At 39.5% G+C, this 18,946-nt stretch overlaps 1 protein-coding gene across 1 annotated transcript in view; it reads left to right on the forward strand.

Moving 5' to 3' along the window:
• Positions 1–18,946, forward strand: part of CDC42SE2 (CDC42 small effector 2) — a 79,044-nt gene that overhangs the window by 56,712 nt on the left and 3,386 nt on the right. Inside the window, exons 5-6 of the mRNA XM_037373891.1 lie at positions 7,738–7,785; positions 10,494–10,503. Of these exons, the coding sequence (XP_037229788.1) occupies positions 7,738–7,785; positions 10,494–10,503 (58 nt within the window). The remainder of the gene's footprint in view (positions 1–7,737; positions 7,786–10,493; positions 10,504–18,946) is intronic.

Raw genomic sequence — 18,946 nt, forward strand, 5'->3', positions numbered from 1 at the left:
ATGTTCTCAAACCAGAATATTTTAATTTCCCCTTATTTTTGGCAGGCCTGGGTTATGGTGTAGGTGTTTCTAACCTACACATGATGGTTTCAAATTGCTATGTGAGTGCCTTATCTTTGGAGATTAAGAGATAAATTGGGACCAAATTGTGATTTGTTTTCCAAGTTTGCCCAGACCAACACTTCTTTGTTGGCGTAGCATAGTGCTTCATGCTCTGCTGCTCTAACATGGTGGTGTTGGCTAGCTGGAGCTCTCCAGGTCTGGAGCAAAGGTGCAGAGCTGATCTCAGCACGGTGCACAGCGGGAAACACTGTTGGCCATTGGAGGCTTCCTTTCCCTCCTTTTTATGTCCATCTCTCTGGGGGAATGTGGTGCAGCACATAACTGTTTAGTTGCACTTTGTAAAAAGAAGTTCTCGTACTTAAAAACCAAATACATTTTTGATGGGCAGTGACTGTGGTGACAGCTGAGTCACCACAGAGAACACTCTGGAAATTTATGGCAGTCTTTTACTCTGGCCTCAGACTGCTTTAAGTACAGGTTAAAGTCTTGCCTCCTCTGAAACGGCAAGTTATGCCACTGATTTTGAGTTCAGCAGCTCAGGCCTGACTCATCTGAGAAGTCAGCATTGCTGTACTTGTTGTTTTACAGCTGGAAGATGTCAGGTAGGTTACTTTGCGAGCTGTATGGTGTCCATCAGTGGCTTCAGAGCCTCTGACCTTAAATGTGGAAAGAACAGAAGCATTGTTTGGGGCAGGTAGGATGATGTGGTAGGTAGAGAAAAATGAATCGGATTCGAGTAAAATGGAGGAAAAGACTTCAACAGGGTTGATTAATAGATGTTAATTGGGGATTACGCCAGAATGATGGAATTTTAGAGGTGATGGCACATCATGGTTTTCAAAAAGACATAAATTGTAGTTAATAATCTCTACCTCATTATGCATATTTGCATAAAATTTGCCTTTTGGGGTGCTTATCAGTTTCATGAAGTGAAAAACTGATGCTATCGGGAATTAAATCATCCAAAGAAAGGACACTTGGCTATGTTCAACAGGGAACTAAAATTGTGAGTTAAGGGATTATCTTATTTATAACAGGAGATTACTGTTACAACTCATAAAGTTCCTCTAAACGTAGGGGGTTTCCAGGCCAAATCCACTTCAAGTAGATTTCTTGAAAGACTTGAGTAAAATTAATATAGGACAACATGTTATTTAACTCTGTTTGGAACAAATATTGCTTTTAATAAGCTTGCCGTACTCCATTTACTTAAAAAAAAAAAAATAATTCCTAGGCTCTTGGATGATGGTTAAATAGCAGATTATTGTTGAAGTGGGACAATACATCCTGCTAGGCACGTATTCCAAAAAAATCTGCTAGATATGCAAGCGTGCACACACGTATATGTGTGTGTGCATGTGTATTACGTACTGTATTGCTTGTGTTTGCCATTGCAGCTTGGCATTGCTGCACTTCTAAAGGGAAGAAGAAATGCCAATACAAGAATAGGCATGCAGATCTACAAAATAGCAGGCAAAAGCACCTACAGGGCCTTTTATTCTCCATGGAAAAATATCAAATACATATTTCCTTCTTTTAACATCAGAATTAAGCTTTGAAAATGAAACGCCTCTTCAATTTGTAATTCAAAGAAAGGAAGATTTGGAGGAGGAAGGAAAATAACTGCAATGTATGTACTTCAGAGAATAAAGAAACAGGACTTATATGTGAGATAAAAGAACTGGGGCTACTTAATTATTGCGTTTAAAAATATTATAAAATCTGTCAAAGATTTATAATCCCATTATGCTTTATGGTTATTATCTTTTCTGTAAGCTAACGACGAAGACAGTGCAAATGTATAAACCACTATGATAGGCTGCTGCCAGCAGTGAGTATGTGGAGAAGATGTGATTAAAGTGGCCATGGTGAAAGCAGTGTGGATTAAACTGGCTGCTGGAAGGCTAGACAGGATGTAATCAAGGACTCTTTGTATGGCCCAGCCCCTAAAGAAATAAAACGTACATACATGGCTCATGTCAGTGAGATTCAGCTGCTCTCCTTAATTCAGCAATAAAACACCAACATTTCCATTATAAAAGGAGAGTAACGTTCCTACACAGAGAATATAATCAAAAGGAAGTCTACACATTTGAACACATATGCACCTAGATTAAAAATCTGGCAAGAAATTGACTGATGTGTGAAGACAGATGTGTATTAGTTGATTTAGTTGTTAAAGAACTAAAGGTTATGGGGTTTTCTGCAGGCTGCATCTCAGTGTTTTTCTGCATAGCAGAGGCATGCAAACTAGTTTCTGTGATTGGTGATGTATGTTTTGAATGGTGGGCTGGATTTTGGTGGTTTGATTTTCAGGGTTTTTTTTCCCTGTGTGTATAGGGAGTAGTCTGTTGAATTACAGCAAACAAAACAACTGCCAGAGTATTTTTCTCAGTGCTTGCCTGGGACACTGCTAACTGTGCTGAGATCCTTTGAGGAGAGGCACTACCAAATAATGAAAAATACAAAACTCTTGGGTGTTTAGTAGGTTTTTGTCGGGCATGTGTATAAACATGATCTTTTTTGAAGGCAACACAGCTTAAATGTTAAGGCAACACTTTATCTAGATTTTAAAACCAACTATGTTAATTATAGCTAATTATATATAATATACTTATATATTCCTTTTAAAAATTTAACTATTTGATGTTCATTGTAAACAGCTTTTCCATATCTAGAGACTATAATGCAAGAGAATTTTCTGAAGTGCACAATACTCATGTGAAGTAAATGCTTTGTAACATCTGCCATAGCATTTTACAAATGTGAAGCCATCTTCATCATCCTTTGAAGGTGGTAAAATTAGTCTCCTTGTATGCTGCTGGTAGCATGCTTCATGTCACCAAAATGACATTCTGCAGTATCTTTGTCTCTTGTTTACTCTTTCTGAACTTGACACTACTGTAAATACTAATTTCTGTTTAGTCAGAGTGAACAGAGGAGCTTACATCACTGATCTGTCTGTACATAATAGGAAAAGTGATCAGGTACTCTACCTTATATTACATAACTCATGTAATTTAGAGTTCCAGTATTAGCTAACGTTATTACCCAGTGAAAAGGAAATAAAAGTGATAAAAGTCAGTAAAAGGATTTTATTTGGTTTTGATGGTCTTGTATTTTTTTGTTTAAAAAGACAGACAAAACTTTCCCTTTGAAGCATGCTCCAAAATTCAACTTGAAAACCTGTTCTACCATACAGTTGTTTTTTGGTCAAGAAAATATACACCAAGTGATTGACTTTTTCAAGAAACCACTTTTGAAAACCAGTAAAACGTCCAGTTGCAAGGTCTACAAACTCACTCTGGGTTCAGACAGTCAAGCTGAATCTTTTTCCCACACTGGTACAGTAAGTTTTCTGCAAGTAATCCCTTTGCTTCAGCTCGCTGGAATTTAGTAAATAATTTGGTCATGCCCAAGAAGGATTAGAATTCAGCTTGGGCTCTTAGTAGTGTTGGCTCTGCAGGCATTGCAGGGGTGAGTATCACTATTTTTTATGACCAAACATAGTAGACACTTATGTTTGCAATGCACAAGACCAGAAATGCTGCAGGATGCACTGTGGTATGATTCATGCGGATACTTCCCCAGATAAAGAGTCACAGGGAAGTTTAGATTGTGTTTTGTGCAAGTTTACTTGTTTTAGTTTCTTAAACTAAAATTAACTGTAACTATACAATTCTCAGAACACAGAAGGGTGGTCTGAAAATGAAGCCAGCAGGGAAACAACTGGGAAGGGCAGACAGGCTTGGATTTCTCAATTTTTTCCTTGGTGATCCCAAAGAGGGAACATTGAGTGTCTTGATAATGCATAGATCTTTCTGCTTTATGACTTTTTGGGCTTTGCAGCTGGAAAACGAACCCCTTTTGTGGTGGTGTTAGTGGAGAAATTTGTTTGCTCTTGAGTTTTAAAGTGTATTAGATTCATTAAATGTACTTAAAATGTATTTGCATTTTCAGTATAATATGTTAAAATTGACACTAAAGCTTAAAAAATTGTGTAACATTGTCTAGAACTAGTGTCACTTCTGAAGCTGTAATGTTTGGCTTTGCATAAAAGCAGCTGGAGTATAACTCAGGTATACATTTTTTTATGGAGACAAGCTTTTAAGCTTCTGAAGAGCTTTAGCAGTGCCCTTTTTTCAGGAGGGATTTTAACATAGATGCTACAGATGATTTAGGACAAAGAAATAGCTAGAAGCTTAAAGCAGCAGGATTTCTTGATACTGTTCCATTGTCTTCTCTCTCTACAGTTTTTGGGGTCCTTTATGAAGGTAACTGGTAAATCAGTTGTTCTTTCCACTATGAAAAAACAGCAGCGTTTGGATAAAATTTCTGCCTGGATGACTGTCAAATGACAAAGCTGACTGACAGTTTTAGGGGAACAGGACAGAGGTGAAGGTTACTGTAACAGAGAAAAGCAAGGAACAGAGGCATGGAGGGCTCTTGAGAAGCGAGGATGCAGCAGGCTGCAAGTGCCCGTCACCTCAGAGGATGAAATTTCTCTGGGTGTCCTTGCCGGTGCATGTGTTCATTCCAGCAGGCAATGAAGAAAGGGATGTGGAGCAAACACCAGAGTGGCAGCTTTCTGATTTTTCCAAAGTATTCTTAATGCGTTATTTCCAGGCATCTGAAGTGAAAGGTTAAAGGGGCTCTCTATAGGGTAACTGTAAAGTGGCAACTGGTGTTTTACCAATTCTGCCAATGGTAGACAAATTGGATTCTGTCTATTAAAAATGAGGGCTTTCATGCTGGTGGATCTCTTCTTGTCCTAAATTATTTTGATGTGGTATGTATACCTTCTTAGTGTAAAAGTTTGAAGCTCTTGAGAAAGCACATAAGTGGCAATGTCTCTGTTCAGGACAGCAGTCTGAGGGTGGCTACTTTAATGCCTGTGTCCATGGATCTTACAGAACTTCAAGGACAGTTGGTGAAATGACAAAGCAAGGTTGAGGCATAGAAACCACGCAGGAAATCTGGGAAGAAAATGGAATCCTTGCAAATTCTGTGCCTTGATCATAGAAGCATGTTTCTGGGTGGTATAGCTTGATGATACTGTGGCATAGGGAGTACTTAAAATAATTTGGTACAATTGATATTTGGCAGTTGTCACGCTGGTGAGCCAGCTGTTCAGAAACCTTGGGGTTTTTGCATAGCTTCCAGAGTCCACTGGAGACCTGTGTCTTCGCTAAAGGCTACCTGACACTCAAGCTATGAAACAGAGTTGGTGGTAGTGATGGTAGTGGTTTAGCTTAGCTGTTTTTTTCCTTTAATTTAGGAACATTTTTTCCTACCGACAATTACTATTCAATTATGTTTTCATAGCTGTATTTGTTGGGAAGATGGAGTTGTGCACCTGTCTTTTTAGGTATCATATGGTTCCATTTACTGAAGAGTAAAAGGAAAAGTATTTGCTATAAAGAGTCTTCACTTACTGTTATGCACCAAGTTTAAAAATTCCCAGCCTGTAGCCCTTTAGAAAACCTGGTTTTGTTCTGTATGTTTATTGCTTTTTCTCCTCTTTATTCTGACTGTTTTTTTTTTTAACCGCCAGTGACTGGAAATCTGTAGCCAACAGCTGCTGTTGGCTGTATCTTGTCTTCGATAGAAGCTGACTACACTCATGGAGCTGGGAAGCAGTTGCCCTAAAGTTGCCAATAATGCAAGAACCTGGAGGAGTCTGAGAGATCTCCATGGTGCTCAGTGTTGTAATGCCAAAGCTTCCCGTTTTGCTGACTGTTAGAGCCATGCTTTCCTATTTTCCCTGTCTTAAGAAGCTCTTAAATACTGGCAATACCAGTTGATCTGACACAGTAAGAAAGCCACTATATTTCCTGGATTTCAGCCAGTACTAGGCTGAAAGAATGGTGTCAAAAAGTATGCAAGTAGGACACACAATAATACAATGATAGAAATTCTGCTCTCGCAGTAATAAATTTATCATCGATAACATACTGTGGAAGATCTGCAAGACAAGGAGGGACAGGCTTCCCACAGAAATGGTTTAGTAATAGAAGGATCTTTCCAAACATTATGAGCAGCCACACTGCCTCTAAAAATTATTCTGGTGTGTTGTTAATCCTGCTTGTGAGTCTGGCAGTATATTCTGAATAATGAATGTACCTGAGACTTTGTCCTCAGCAAAATTTGTGTGTCTTAGTGCAGCTAGTAGAAGAGTAAGGAGCTATTGCTACTGCTCCTGAATCTTCTTTTCAATGAGGCTGTATTTAGAACAGTAAAATTTGACAAATAAATTAGGAATGTGGTGCACTTTCTGACTTGATTAAATTTAAATAGTTAATGATGGTTTACACTCAAGACCCGTGGCATTGTGGCATGCCTCAGCTAGACTGTGCAAAAGTGCCTGTGCATGCTTGGAACTGGTAAATCTAAGCACAGCTATTTTTTTGAACATTTCTTAAGTGTTGCTGGTAGAGTACTCTTCCAGAAATGCTTCTAGCCATGCTATGTGTGGGCTCAATATCTAAGCATCCCTAAAATATCTGTTGGGCCATCCGTTGCTAAATTGTCTTGGATACTTGTTGTATTGTTTTGTTTTTTTTTTTAATCTTGTGTATAATGCTACCGTTTCCTCATCCGCTAGTGGGATCACCTTTCAAATGCATGACTGTTTTTCATAGTACAGGAAGAATATGCGAGGCTGTTCCTACTTTCTTTATGTTAGGTTGTAATACCTTTTTGCTTTAAGAGCAAGTAAAGACAGGCTACATCATGTATTTTGGGATGCACTTGTTACAGTGATTTACCTAAAATGAACTGGATGAACAGATTTCCAACACTGAAAGTCAAATCTGGGAGCTTTGCAGAAGTCCGCACAGGAGCAAGAAGTGGGATGAACACTGAAGGAGATCCGTGATTCTATGTTTATGAATACTTTTCCCCACTGGAGAGCAGGGTACCTGAGGCTGTGTGACAGCGCTTACATGTTGATGAGGTCAGGATGCCTTTGGAGTATCAAGGAGATCACAGAGATTATGATGAGTTCACACAGGTAACAAATAACTTCGCAAGGAAATGCCAATGGGAAGATTGCCAGAAAGGTCAGCAGTCAAGACTGAGTCTCATGGACCTGACACACACAAAACTGTAATGGGTTTACTTCCCTTAAAAAAAGTTTTGTACCAAAAAAAAAAAAAGGATCTTCATTCAGAGCAAGCTCATTTTGATAAAACTTTTGATAAAAAAGTAGTACAGTACACCACTAGAAAACCAGCTGAATATTTAGGTATTTCATTGCATATGTACATAAGCTGTTGCTTCTAAGATGACATCTACAGAGTTAATTAAAAGCTGATGAATTCATTGTCTTGTGTTTTTTAACTCTTGAGGATACTAGGTTTTGTCTGTGGCACAAGTACTAGAGGTTCCACCCATTAATCCTGCTGATAAAAATGTCAGTGCTGTAAGTCCTGAATATCCGTCTTCTTCCAGTAAGGAAATTACTGAGAGTTGTGTGCAGAGGTTTTTCTGAAAATACCACATGCCCTGATTTGTCATAGTTGAAGGTGAATTGCAATGTGCAGTACCAAATTGCTGTTTGCAAGCACACATGGCAATGTGTTTAGAGCTATTACCTTCAGAGTAGTAGATGTTTTAACTAGCTGGGCCGGAGAAAATGTTAGACTTATTCAGTGATTGGCTTTGTATGGTGAGTCTTGAGTGAGGATCCTGTATTTGACAGTGGCTGTTACCTGTTCAGAGGTAATATTTGAGTTTGGGTTTTTTTCTTCTAATTTTCTGTCATGGAATTTGGTATGTGCATATCATTCTCATTTAGAAGATTATAGAGTGTACATAGGAGTACAGAAAGCTTGTATGTAACATATCTTACACAACATTTATGCTTCCATAGAAAGGCAAATGTGAGCAGACACCTTCATATGAAGGACACAAAAAACCAGCTGTTAGCCAGCTAGCTCTAGGAAGTCTTACTACAAGATTTGTGAGCATGAAATTATAATTTCTTAGCAAAAGAATTTCAATACACAGTGTATTTAAGAACGTCCAAAGCTTTTGTTTGTGTTGTAGCTGGGAGGGGGGGTGGTGGTGTCACATTCATTTGGCTGAGCAGGAGGGGCTACATGTTGTAATCCTGACACACGTCCTCTAGAGTAATACAGGTCTCATCATGCCAGATGACCTTTCAAGTATTTCCTGTGTTCTTGTTGGAAAAGGTCAGTAAGCAAAAGGAACAACAACACACTGCAAACTACATCATGTTGAGCTTTTATCAGGACTTTGGGATTTGCTGGTTTTTAAGAAGTTACTAGAAATTTCCAGAAAGTTTGTATTGTGAGGTATCTGTATATCATTTTTTTAATCTGTATCTTCTAAAATTATACATTTGATCACTGGGGAGAGTATACCGCATCTGTGTTACAGCAAAGTCAATTCCAGCCTGCTCTGTGGTGTTCTTCATCAGAGAATCCTAGAATAGTTCGGGTTGGAAGGGACCTTAAAGATCATCTAGATCCACCCCGGCTGCCATGGGCAGGGACACCTTCCACTGGACCAGGTTGCTCAAAGCCCCATCCAGCCTGCCCTTGAACACTTCCAGGGGTGGGGCATCCACAGCTTCTCTGGGCAACCTGTTCCAGTGTCTCACCACCCTCACAGTAAAGAACTTCTTCCTAATATATAATCTAAATCTACCCTCTTTCAATTTAAAACCATTACCCCTTGTCCTATCGTTACAGGCCCTTGTAAAAGTACCTCTCCAGCTTTCTTGTAGGCCCTCTTTAGGTACTGGGAGGCTGCTAGAAGGTCTCCCCAGAGCTTTCTCTTCTCCAGGCCAAACAACCCCAACTCCCTCAGCCTGTCCTCATAGGAGGGGTGCTTCATCCCTCTGATTGTCTCTGTGGCCCTGCTCTGGCCTCGCTCCAACAAGTCCATGTCCTTTTTATGCTGGGGGCTCCAGACCTGAACACAGTACTCCAGTTGGGACCTCATGAGAGCAGAACAGAGGGGGAGAATCACCTCCCCTGACCTCCTGGTCACATTGCTTTTGGTGCAGCCTGGGATTTGGTTGGCTTTCTGGACTGCAAGCACACATTGCCAGGTCATGTTGGGCTTTTCATCCACCAGCACCGCCAAGTCCTTCTCCTCAGGGCTGCTCACAAGCCATTCTCTGGCCAGCTTGTATTGATACTGGTGGTTGCCCTGACCCAGGTGCAGAACCTTACACTTGGCATCATTGAACTTCATGAGGTACACTTGGGCCCGCCTCTCAAGCCTGTCAAGGTGCCTCTGGATGGCATCCCTTCCCTCCAGCATGCTGACCGCACCACACAGCTTGGTATTGTCAGCAAACCTGCTGAGGGTGCACTTGATCCCACTGTCCATGTCATTGACAAAGATGTTGAACAGCATCGGACTCAGTACAGACCCCTGAGGAACACCACTCATGGCCAGTCTTCACTTGGACATTGAGCCATTGAGCACAACTCTTTGAGTGCAAACATCCAGCCAATTCCTTATCACCACCAGCTGAAGTTAGAGACTTGGAACATAATCTAGGTGACGAGACCTCTGGATGCCATCTAGAGCCACATACCAACTCAAAACACAACCAACTAGACTGGGTTTTGCAGGGCCATGTCAGTTGTGTTCTGGGGATATCCCGGGATGGACATTCAGGTTCATTGGGTTCTTAGCCTTATGTTTGTCCACCTCTACGTAACATTTTTTTTTTTTAATTTAATGAGGATTTTCTATGTTGCCCCTTCAGGTTGTAGCTTCTCATACTATCACTGTGCACCTCCAAGTCTGTCTGTCTTCTATACCCTTCTGTTAGGCAGTAGAAGACAGTTAAGATCAGAGGCAGATGACCCTTCATAAGGGTGAACAGAGTCTTTCAGTCTTTTCTTCTATAACATGTGTGGCAGAGTTTTTGTCCCTTACCTGTGTCACAGCTCTGGATTCACTCTAAAAGGTGCAGCGATAAACTGTGTTTCCAGCTGTGTGGGCTGGCAATAAGCACTTGATCCAAGCAACAGCTAACATCTTGGAAGTTACCTAGCTTGGCAACTATAAGAAAAAGAGTGTATGGTAAGTGCTAAGTTCTGATGTTTGCTGCGATACCATAAACAAGTATCACAGACTTGTTCATCAGCTGTGCTGTCCTTATCATTGATGAATTGCCTACTCTACAATCAGACTGCATGATCTCTCTAGACATTAAAGAAGTATGGTTACTATAGTAGATAAACCAGTGTTGCAATCTTAGGTGACTGTTTTGTTTTTTAAGTTATGTTAATGAGGCATTACACACCAAAAGTAATGAAAATAAACTTACAAGAAAGAGAAGTTAGGTCACAGTATAATGTGACAGCCAAGTTACAAGTTGTAAAAGTCTTAAAATTGTGCTAATGTGCATTTTGAAAAGGACAGTACTTACTAGCTATACCAAGGAATGGATTCTGATTTACTGTGTGACTTAAAGTTGATTTAAGCATCTGGAATGAAAAAAAAAGAAATCCCTTTAATGTCTGAGCTAAACCCATTTCTTGAAAGACCTATTGTCTTTCAGAATCCTTTGACCTCATCTGGCAAATTTTCCTGTTTATTTAGAAAACATAGGCCAAGGTTTTGTCATGTGATGACTGTTATCATCATAATATAATGGAATATTGTGTAAAACACATCAAAAAGCATACACTTCAAAAAATTCAAGAAGGTGCTGAATTTGCTAAAACCAAAGGAACTGTTTGAAATAACAGTATGCAATGCAGTTTGAGGTATTCATTTACAAAATAGGTGAATTTGAACTTAAGATCAGGCTGTAAGATTTGAAGAGGTCAGTTTTTCTGCCATTTCAGATTCTTTTATTTTCACTTTACTTTTGTCTCTTTCTAAATATAAATGGAACTGCTAGTTCCTTTGCTCAGGAGTCCAGAAAGCAATTAGATTTTCTCATTCTTTTTTTGCCACTTGAGTCAGTCAGCAAGCACCATGTGATTTTTTGCCCAAGGGCTCAATCAGTGTACACTTGCTAATCAACTTATTAGATGCTAATTACAGCAGCTTATGTAATTTTAAAACTTACCTCTTTTCAATTCTTTGCCTTAATTTCCTAACTCTCCTTTCGCTAGAGAATTCAGGTAGCATTCTGGATTTTTTAAAAACTTGATGAAAGCTGAGTGTGCTGAAGTGTGCTACTTCTGTTGTTGAAGAGCTGGTGTGAAACTCCTGCTTCTGTTCTGATGAAGTGATAGTTTGTAAGATCCCTAATCAAGACTCTTCAACCAATCTGCTAGAAACTGCCCATGTAAAGGAGGGACTGAGAAATATGTGTTGGTAATGGTAGCAGCTTTGGTGGTTCGCAGTAGATGAAGGTCATAGTGCTGGTCAGAACATCATGTGGGCTTAGATACCACGTGTTGCTGGTTTAAAATAAACCTGTCACTGAAATGTGGTGGTTTGGAGGGGTTGGGTAGCGTTTTAATTCATCTTGCATATTGTCGTAGTTGTGCTTCTGTGCATTTCTTCTGTATGGCAGACCTTTTGACATCAGGCATTTGAAATGTGAAGGTGTAGTTCAGGGGTCCTCAAACTACGGCTGGCAGGCCACATACGGCCCCCCACGGTCCTCAGTCCGGCCCCCGGTATTTACAGACCCCCCAGCTGGGGGTTGGGGGGGGAAACCAAGCAGCCACAGATGGCTGCCTGCCACTGCATCCGCGCCGGCCCCCTGGTTAAAAAGTTTGAGGACCCCTGGTCTAGTTCTTCATCCTTGCTTCTTCAGAGAGTATGTGGTCTCCTGCACTTCACCATAGTCAGTGTCACTTTATGGTTCAGAAATTAAATTAAGTGTTAAAACTTTAAACATGTGCACCTGCCTGATTGGAATTTTAACATTACTGTGAATGATGTCTGTTTAATTTCATAAACTCTTGTATAGTACTTGCAGATTGTATAAATGTTCAAACTGGCAGTGTGTAAGTTTATAGCTTTAAAGCTGAAAAAAAACTTGGGAGTACTGCAATATTCAAGGACACGTTTAGGAAGAGTGCAGTCTTTTCTTCTTGAAAAATATCGCATTGGCTATAGGATGATCCTACACATCCAGCCATTGGTTTCACAGTACTAAGTTGCTACATAACGATCCAGTTGCTAGAGATGGGAGTGAATTAGCATTTCAGCTTTATACATGTACATGCTTCTTGTTGTTTTTTACATGAATCCCTAGGTTCCTAATTAGGGAGGAAAGCATGGAGAAATGCATCACAAGCACAAAATGCACAAAACCAAATGCCAGGGGCACCCTTGCCCCTGCAGCCCCTTTATGTAGGGTTTGCTGAAAGATGCTCTTTAAGACCTTTTTTGGTAATTTTGATGGGCCAATGCTGGTAACCAAGACACGTCACTCAGACCACGACTTGTCTTGAGAGACAGACGGCCATTCTGTGCACATCAGACTATTTTGGGAGCGGAACAGCATGTACGTGGGAGGGCAGAGAGCCACCTCTACAGGGTGATCTGATACTTCCAGTTCTGAGGAACACATTCTTCCTGTGTGTTGTGTGCAGGATCAGCTGTGTGCAGCACTGCACAGGGACTCATTTGCTGCTGGTGCTCTTTTCAGAGCAGATATAAAAAGTAGGAAGGAATGAAGAGGGAAAATAAAATGAAGGGTGTTTTCCCTCTTCCATTTTCTCCTGTAACCATCAAAATCCCCAGTCTTGTGGTGGCTATCTCGTCTTTGATTAAATCCTTTCTGTAGATTTCTATCTTGGTTTAATTTTTCGCTGGCACTGCTTTTGAAGTTTCAGCTGACTTCTTGAATACAAAGCTAGCAAACAGCTTGATTTCAACAGAGACTTCTATCACTGAGAAGTTTAATAGGTCACTGTGTCCTCAGGGAAAATTTATGAAACCTCTGTCTTGATTGGTGGCGAAGATCCTGGAGAGAAAAATTAGCAGATTAAAAGAGCTTGCTTTTTGCATTGGGTTAGCTTGAAATTGATGCTAGAATGAATGGTAACAGAAGTTCTCCAAAAAAGGGTTGCTGTTTGAGGGTTATTTGTGAAATAAGATCAGATAAAATAGCTGTGAGCCTCCATATAGATATGATAGTTCCTATTACAAAAAAAAAGTTAGCAAATCACATACCTATCACTGTCTTGGTAGTGCATGCATACAGCGTGTATGACAGTGCATACATACAGGATGTATGAGCAGACTAGCTCCTAATCATAAAAAATACATGCGCCAGGCAGGTCCAGGAGAGAACCAAGACCATATTCCCTTATCATAAGAGCAGTCTCAGTGGCTCCACTAGGGAGAGTTTGGGATTTGTTGTTTTAGTATGGAAAGAGGTGTTAACTCTGCATTTTTTAGTGTGGCAAGGAGTAGATGATGTGGCTAAAAGTTATATACTTCATTATGTTCAGGTTTTCTTCCTGTTATTTAAAAGTTAAGCTTGCAAAAGAGAGTGAAGTGCTTCTTACTTATTGATGGCATTTTAATGACTGACATAGCAGTGACTGTGCAGTCTGAAAAACTGACCCTCATGTTGTAGAGACAGGTTTAAAAGCTGTGTAACTTTCTAATCTTTATGAACACTGTCATCTTTCTGCTTTGAAAAGAGCAAAATTTTTGGAGGTAATAAATGTAAGTGGTCATTCTCTGACTACAAGAACTCATTCTGCAAAGCAATTCTATAGCATCCAGATGGATAATTCACTTTTCTGTTCAACAGGGAGAGCTTCCCAGTAGGGTTAGCAGATTTGTTAAGTCTTGAACTGGGCTTCAGAGGAGAATTAAATGTTCTTTAGTTATCTTCTTGCCAAGAGAGATAAGCCTGTTTTATGACAGTAATCATTTAAGATTAGCTAGATTACTGAGCCCGCAAGCCAGCAGTAAGTGTTGTGGACTTGATGAAGGCAAGGCTGGCAGGTGAATGGGGCCCACTGGAGCCTGAAATGCTGGTGCAATAACCCACTTAAATGTGGAATATTATTAATACCTTGATTTCCACAATCTGTAATCCTTTTAAAGAATCCTTTTTTTAAAAAAAAAAAAAAAAAAAAAAAAGAGGAAAAATTAGAGAAGAGACTGATACAAGACTGGAAAATGAACCCTAGGAAGTTGATGCATTCACTCTGCATCAGATGAGGTGCCAAAGCATGGTGTTTTAGTTTTCCCTGATTATATATCAAGGCAGTTTTGAAGTTAAAATGCAAAAGATGTTTCTCATCATTTTATTCAGGAAGGGAAACTATAAAGCGTGGAGATTATGTCTCAATAAATGTCACTTCCTAGATTTTCTGCATTTGAGTCTTTGTGTCAAGCTTATAAATTTTGTATTGAAACAACGGAGAAGCCAAAATAATATGTCACAAAAAAAACCAGAGAGTGTCTTGGGGAATAAGGAAAAATTTGAATCAAAGTTCCTCTTATACAGACAGTTAAAATGAAAGACAAAAAGAATCGTGTCAAAAAAAGGAAGGTGTATCACATGCCATTTTATATATGGATCACTTAATATTGATTTGTATCTGGTTGGAAATATGTTGCACAAGATTAGGCTAAATAGATCAGACCAGCATGCTATTTCCTTTCTAATTTAGTTTGCTGTGCCCTACATTTTTTTTGAACACAGATAAATATGAAGTGATGGGAAAATGCCTTGAAATGCAATATACAATAGATTCATATATATTGTTATGTAACACACAAATTATTATTACTGCATATAAAATAAGACAAAATGTATATGGAACACGGTCATGAAAAGTGCCACTTGTAACTTGGTAAATGTTACAAAGTCAGCAGTAGGAAAGTGTTATCCTTGCCTTGTGGTAATATTAATAAATAATAATCACATGTTCTTCTCAATAGAAAAGGAACTGTATCTGTGTTAGATTTAGAGAACAATGATCAAAACAGAGATTAGCCACCTGTTGACTTGAATACCAGAATGTTATTCTCAACGTGAGGTGCGAAGTTCCAGTCTGCCCGTGCCACCAGTTTGTTTCCAGTGTAGATGAGCTCTGTTCCCTGTAGGAGGCTCACACTGAGGGCTGCAGGTGTTCTGTTGCCTGGTTTCTTACAGTTCACGTGACTGAGATCCTAAGATATAAAAAGCCAGGACAACAGGACACGTATAGCTGAGTAAAGAGCATTGTCGTGTGGGGAAAAGAGTTGGCAGGTTTTTTTGTGTGTAGAGTGGAGATAAATTAAATGGTAGGTGGTAGGAGAAAAGTGCCATATGTGGGAATTTTAATAAAGAAGCATTGTTTTCAGAAAATCTACATGTTCACAATATGGCAGTAACTTACTGTGCCCTCTGAATTTCTTCAGTTTCCACCATGTATTGCTTTATGCTTTGAAAGCACGTTCCTCATCTGCACCCACAGTGCTACTTCCATTTGAGGGCTGACCAGGGCTGAGGTGGAGCCTTCTGCAGGTTAAATCCATGCAGGCTTTTGTGTTGTAGGGCCCTTTGAATTGCTGTGTGTCACTTATATTTCACTCAGGCTTGGTTTTAGGATAATGTGTTCAGCAAATATCTGAAAAAAATATGGTTTAGATTTAGCAGAATGTGGTTTTCTGCTGGGTAAACAGCAGTTTTCTTTGCTTTTGATCTACAGCATACGTAGGTTGGTACTTGACTTTGGGATACCTTTGTATGGTTCTCTGGCTTCACTTGTGACTTCTGCTTTTAGCAGCTTCCAGAAAAGCAATTACCAGCTTGCTAGGATCTAAGTAACATCACCCAAATATATTTGAGACCTTGATGTTACTCTGCCTTTTTGTTTTTGGTAGGGTTTTTTTTGGTTTTTGTTTGTGTGGTTTTTTGTTGTTTTGGTTTTGGTTTTTTTTTTTGAAAGGGCCTGTCACAAAGGACAGAGAGGGATGCATAACTGTGCAAAGGAGAAAAATTTCCACAACTTTTATTTTTTTTATATATGTGGACAGATATGTAGGCAGAGAAATTGTCTAATTCAGAACTGTTGCCATCACTCTGAAGTGGCTTGAGCTAGAGAAGCGCAGCCCAGCCTCTGCACAAAATTTGGAGAGTCAAAGAAGATCACTTCTTCCCTGCAAGCCAAAAATAGAGGAGAATAAAGAGGAAATTCTACGTGCCTCTGGACCCATCTTAAGTAATTGTTTGTTTAAAGAAACAAGTTACAGTTTTGAATTTCTTGCAGTAAGTAGTAGTTTGAACTGTGAAAACAGTGTTTCAGTAAAATGCTTGTGGCTTTGCTGAAGGGCAGGTTGAATACATGGTATAATTAGTTTAATAGTTTTAAACAAGTTTTAGAATGTTTATCAAAAGATTCAAGAAACTTGAAGGTTTAAAATAATTTCTGTGTGATGCAGCTCTTGGTGGCGTTCTGAATTCTGATCTTGTACTTCAAAAGAGATGCTACTCTGTGTGGGTGCAAAGCATCACTTGCAGATTAAGAATAAAAGAGACATCAGATCTTTAATTCATTACTATGGTAACTGAAATGTGATCCAGTTTCATTGTGTATGTTCAAAGCAAAGCTGCTGAGATGGGTCCTCAGGCTGCTTCCATTCCTGTCAAACATTTAACACACCAAGCTGTATCTTTTCAACTTCCATTTAAAAATTATTTATTCTTTTTGTGGCATAAAGATTACCTGGTATGTACATTGCAGTCCAAATTCTGCAGATTTTTGTCAAGGGGACAAACTGAGTAAAGCTATTAAATGATGACATTTCATGTTCTACTTCCAGGATCCCTTTACAGGTCTTTTCTTCTCATCTCACCTTTGTTGTACTTTGTGCCACCTCTTGCTCCCTGAGTAAAGGGGGAAGTGGCACGGTACAAGGAAGGGGGTTGGGGTGGCAAAAGTTGAATACTACAATTCAGATTTAAAACTTTTTTTGCCCATTGATATCAAATGTTTCAGTTACTTGACCCAAACTAACAGGAAAGATAGCAGACAAGTTAGCTTAATTATAACATGAGCTTTCTTCTGCTTCCCCTCTGCTAAGAAAACACCCACAAGAAACACAGATACAGGACATAGGGTCTCATTGCAGTTAGGCTGCCAGAGTTGGGACATGTACGTGTCCATCAGAAACATCTTTAAAACAAACTTTTAGATGGTATAAATATTCAGGTGTGTGTACGTTGAAGTCCTTTGCACTAGCATCATAGACATGCAGTTGTTTCATAGATGACCACCTTTATAGTCAGATCTCATTACTACAATGGTTAGTGCTGTATATATGTTCTAAGGCTAATTCTTTAAGGTATGTTATCAAGTGGAGTTTGGGGCATGGGTGAAAACTAGCGGGAATTCATTTTCAATGGGCACTGTCGGGTCAGGCACATGACTTGCACTACAAACGGGCATGGAAAGGTACACGTGATGCCCAGAGGGAAATGGGCATAATTGTACAATTCATTTCTTCCTATGGAAGAGATGAATTTGCTGCTTCTCAGCTTCTTTCAAATCAAATATACTAAATTTACTGAAGAATCGATCTGTGTTAATTCTTATTGTTTACAGAACAATGGTATTGTATGTCTTGCTACAGGTACCAGACCTCAGAAAATACAACCTCACAATAAATTCCTGGCAAAGCTAATGTTTATGGCGTCATCTGTAAAAGCTTTGTAACCTTTCCAGGCATGCTCCCCTACTCCTGTCTCTTGTATTACATTCCCTGAAAAGAGGTCACTTTCTACAGTGCTCCCTTCACCCAAATTGACTAGTAATTTTTGTTCTGGCTGAGGCTACGTCTATGGAAATGGCACATCCTAGTAAGAGCAGCTGTGTAGTAAAGCAAAACAGTTGATATTGGGGAAGCATAATGTGCATTAGATGTCTTTCATGGTCTGCTTTAGACTGGCTTACCTGGTCTGTTGGCCTCCATGTCCATTAGCAGTGGGAGTGCACCAGCTAGTCTACCCAATTCATCCAAAAGAAGTCTAATTTGTACACTCCAAGATTACCCTGAAATTAAAATTGAAGCATGGTAAAGGAGGACTGGCAAAGTTGCTTCAAAAGCATACTCACGATGCAAGCTGAGTGCTTTTGCAGCAAAATATGTTTTATGTGCTTTTAGAGTGAACTGCTTTGTGGTCTTAATACAGGAGAGCATTTAAATGCTGTTCCATTGCTTCAGGGAGATCACATTAGTGGGCTCATGCCAGGGCTTCTGATTAGAAACTTGCTTAAGATAAGAAACAGGGTTTGATGGTGTTTCACTTCAACTAGTGGTTACTGAGTGACTAGTAATTAGCAGAAAACCATTTTCAGTTGTTCACAAGAGCCAGCATGGTAATTCTGTTACTGGCATGCCAGCGATCTTAGCAACAAGTAAAGGAGGAAAGTAAGTTGAGTTGGCCAAAGAAAGAGTTTGGTTGTTTGCAAAACAAATAAACAAAAAATTTCAAAAGCTTTGAAATTGTCTCCATTTTCTCTGCATCAAAACCCTGCATTTCCAAACTCTACTAAACCCAAGAAATCACAGATGTCTTGTTTAGACATACAAATTAATCTGACTCTGGTTTTTATTTTTTTAAATGGGGGAGAGTGGCAGTTTCCACTCTCCAGACCTGGAACAATTTAAAATGTTCTAATTGGAGCAGTGTGTTTCATACAGCTCTCCACTGCTTCTTTCTGTGTCAGTCACAGCATATCACAATGCTATATAGCATAAACACAACAACATGCATGTAAAATACTCTTCACAGCTAGTGGGGATACTCCTTGTCCTGAATATGTCAGATGAGTAGTTATTACAATGGAAACATAAACCTGGTCTGGGGTCTCTCCCCAGAAGTTAGTCACATATGCTTTACTAGCTGATTTAATGCAAGTCTTAAGAAATCGTAAGCTGTATGTATAAGCTTGACTTCCATATCGAAATTTAATGC

Source organism: Falco rusticolus, chromosome Z (assembly GCF_015220075.1).
Source record: "Falco rusticolus isolate bFalRus1 chromosome Z, bFalRus1.pri, whole genome shotgun sequence".
In the NCBI taxonomy this organism is placed as follows: domain Eukaryota; kingdom Metazoa; phylum Chordata; class Aves; order Falconiformes; family Falconidae; genus Falco; species Falco rusticolus.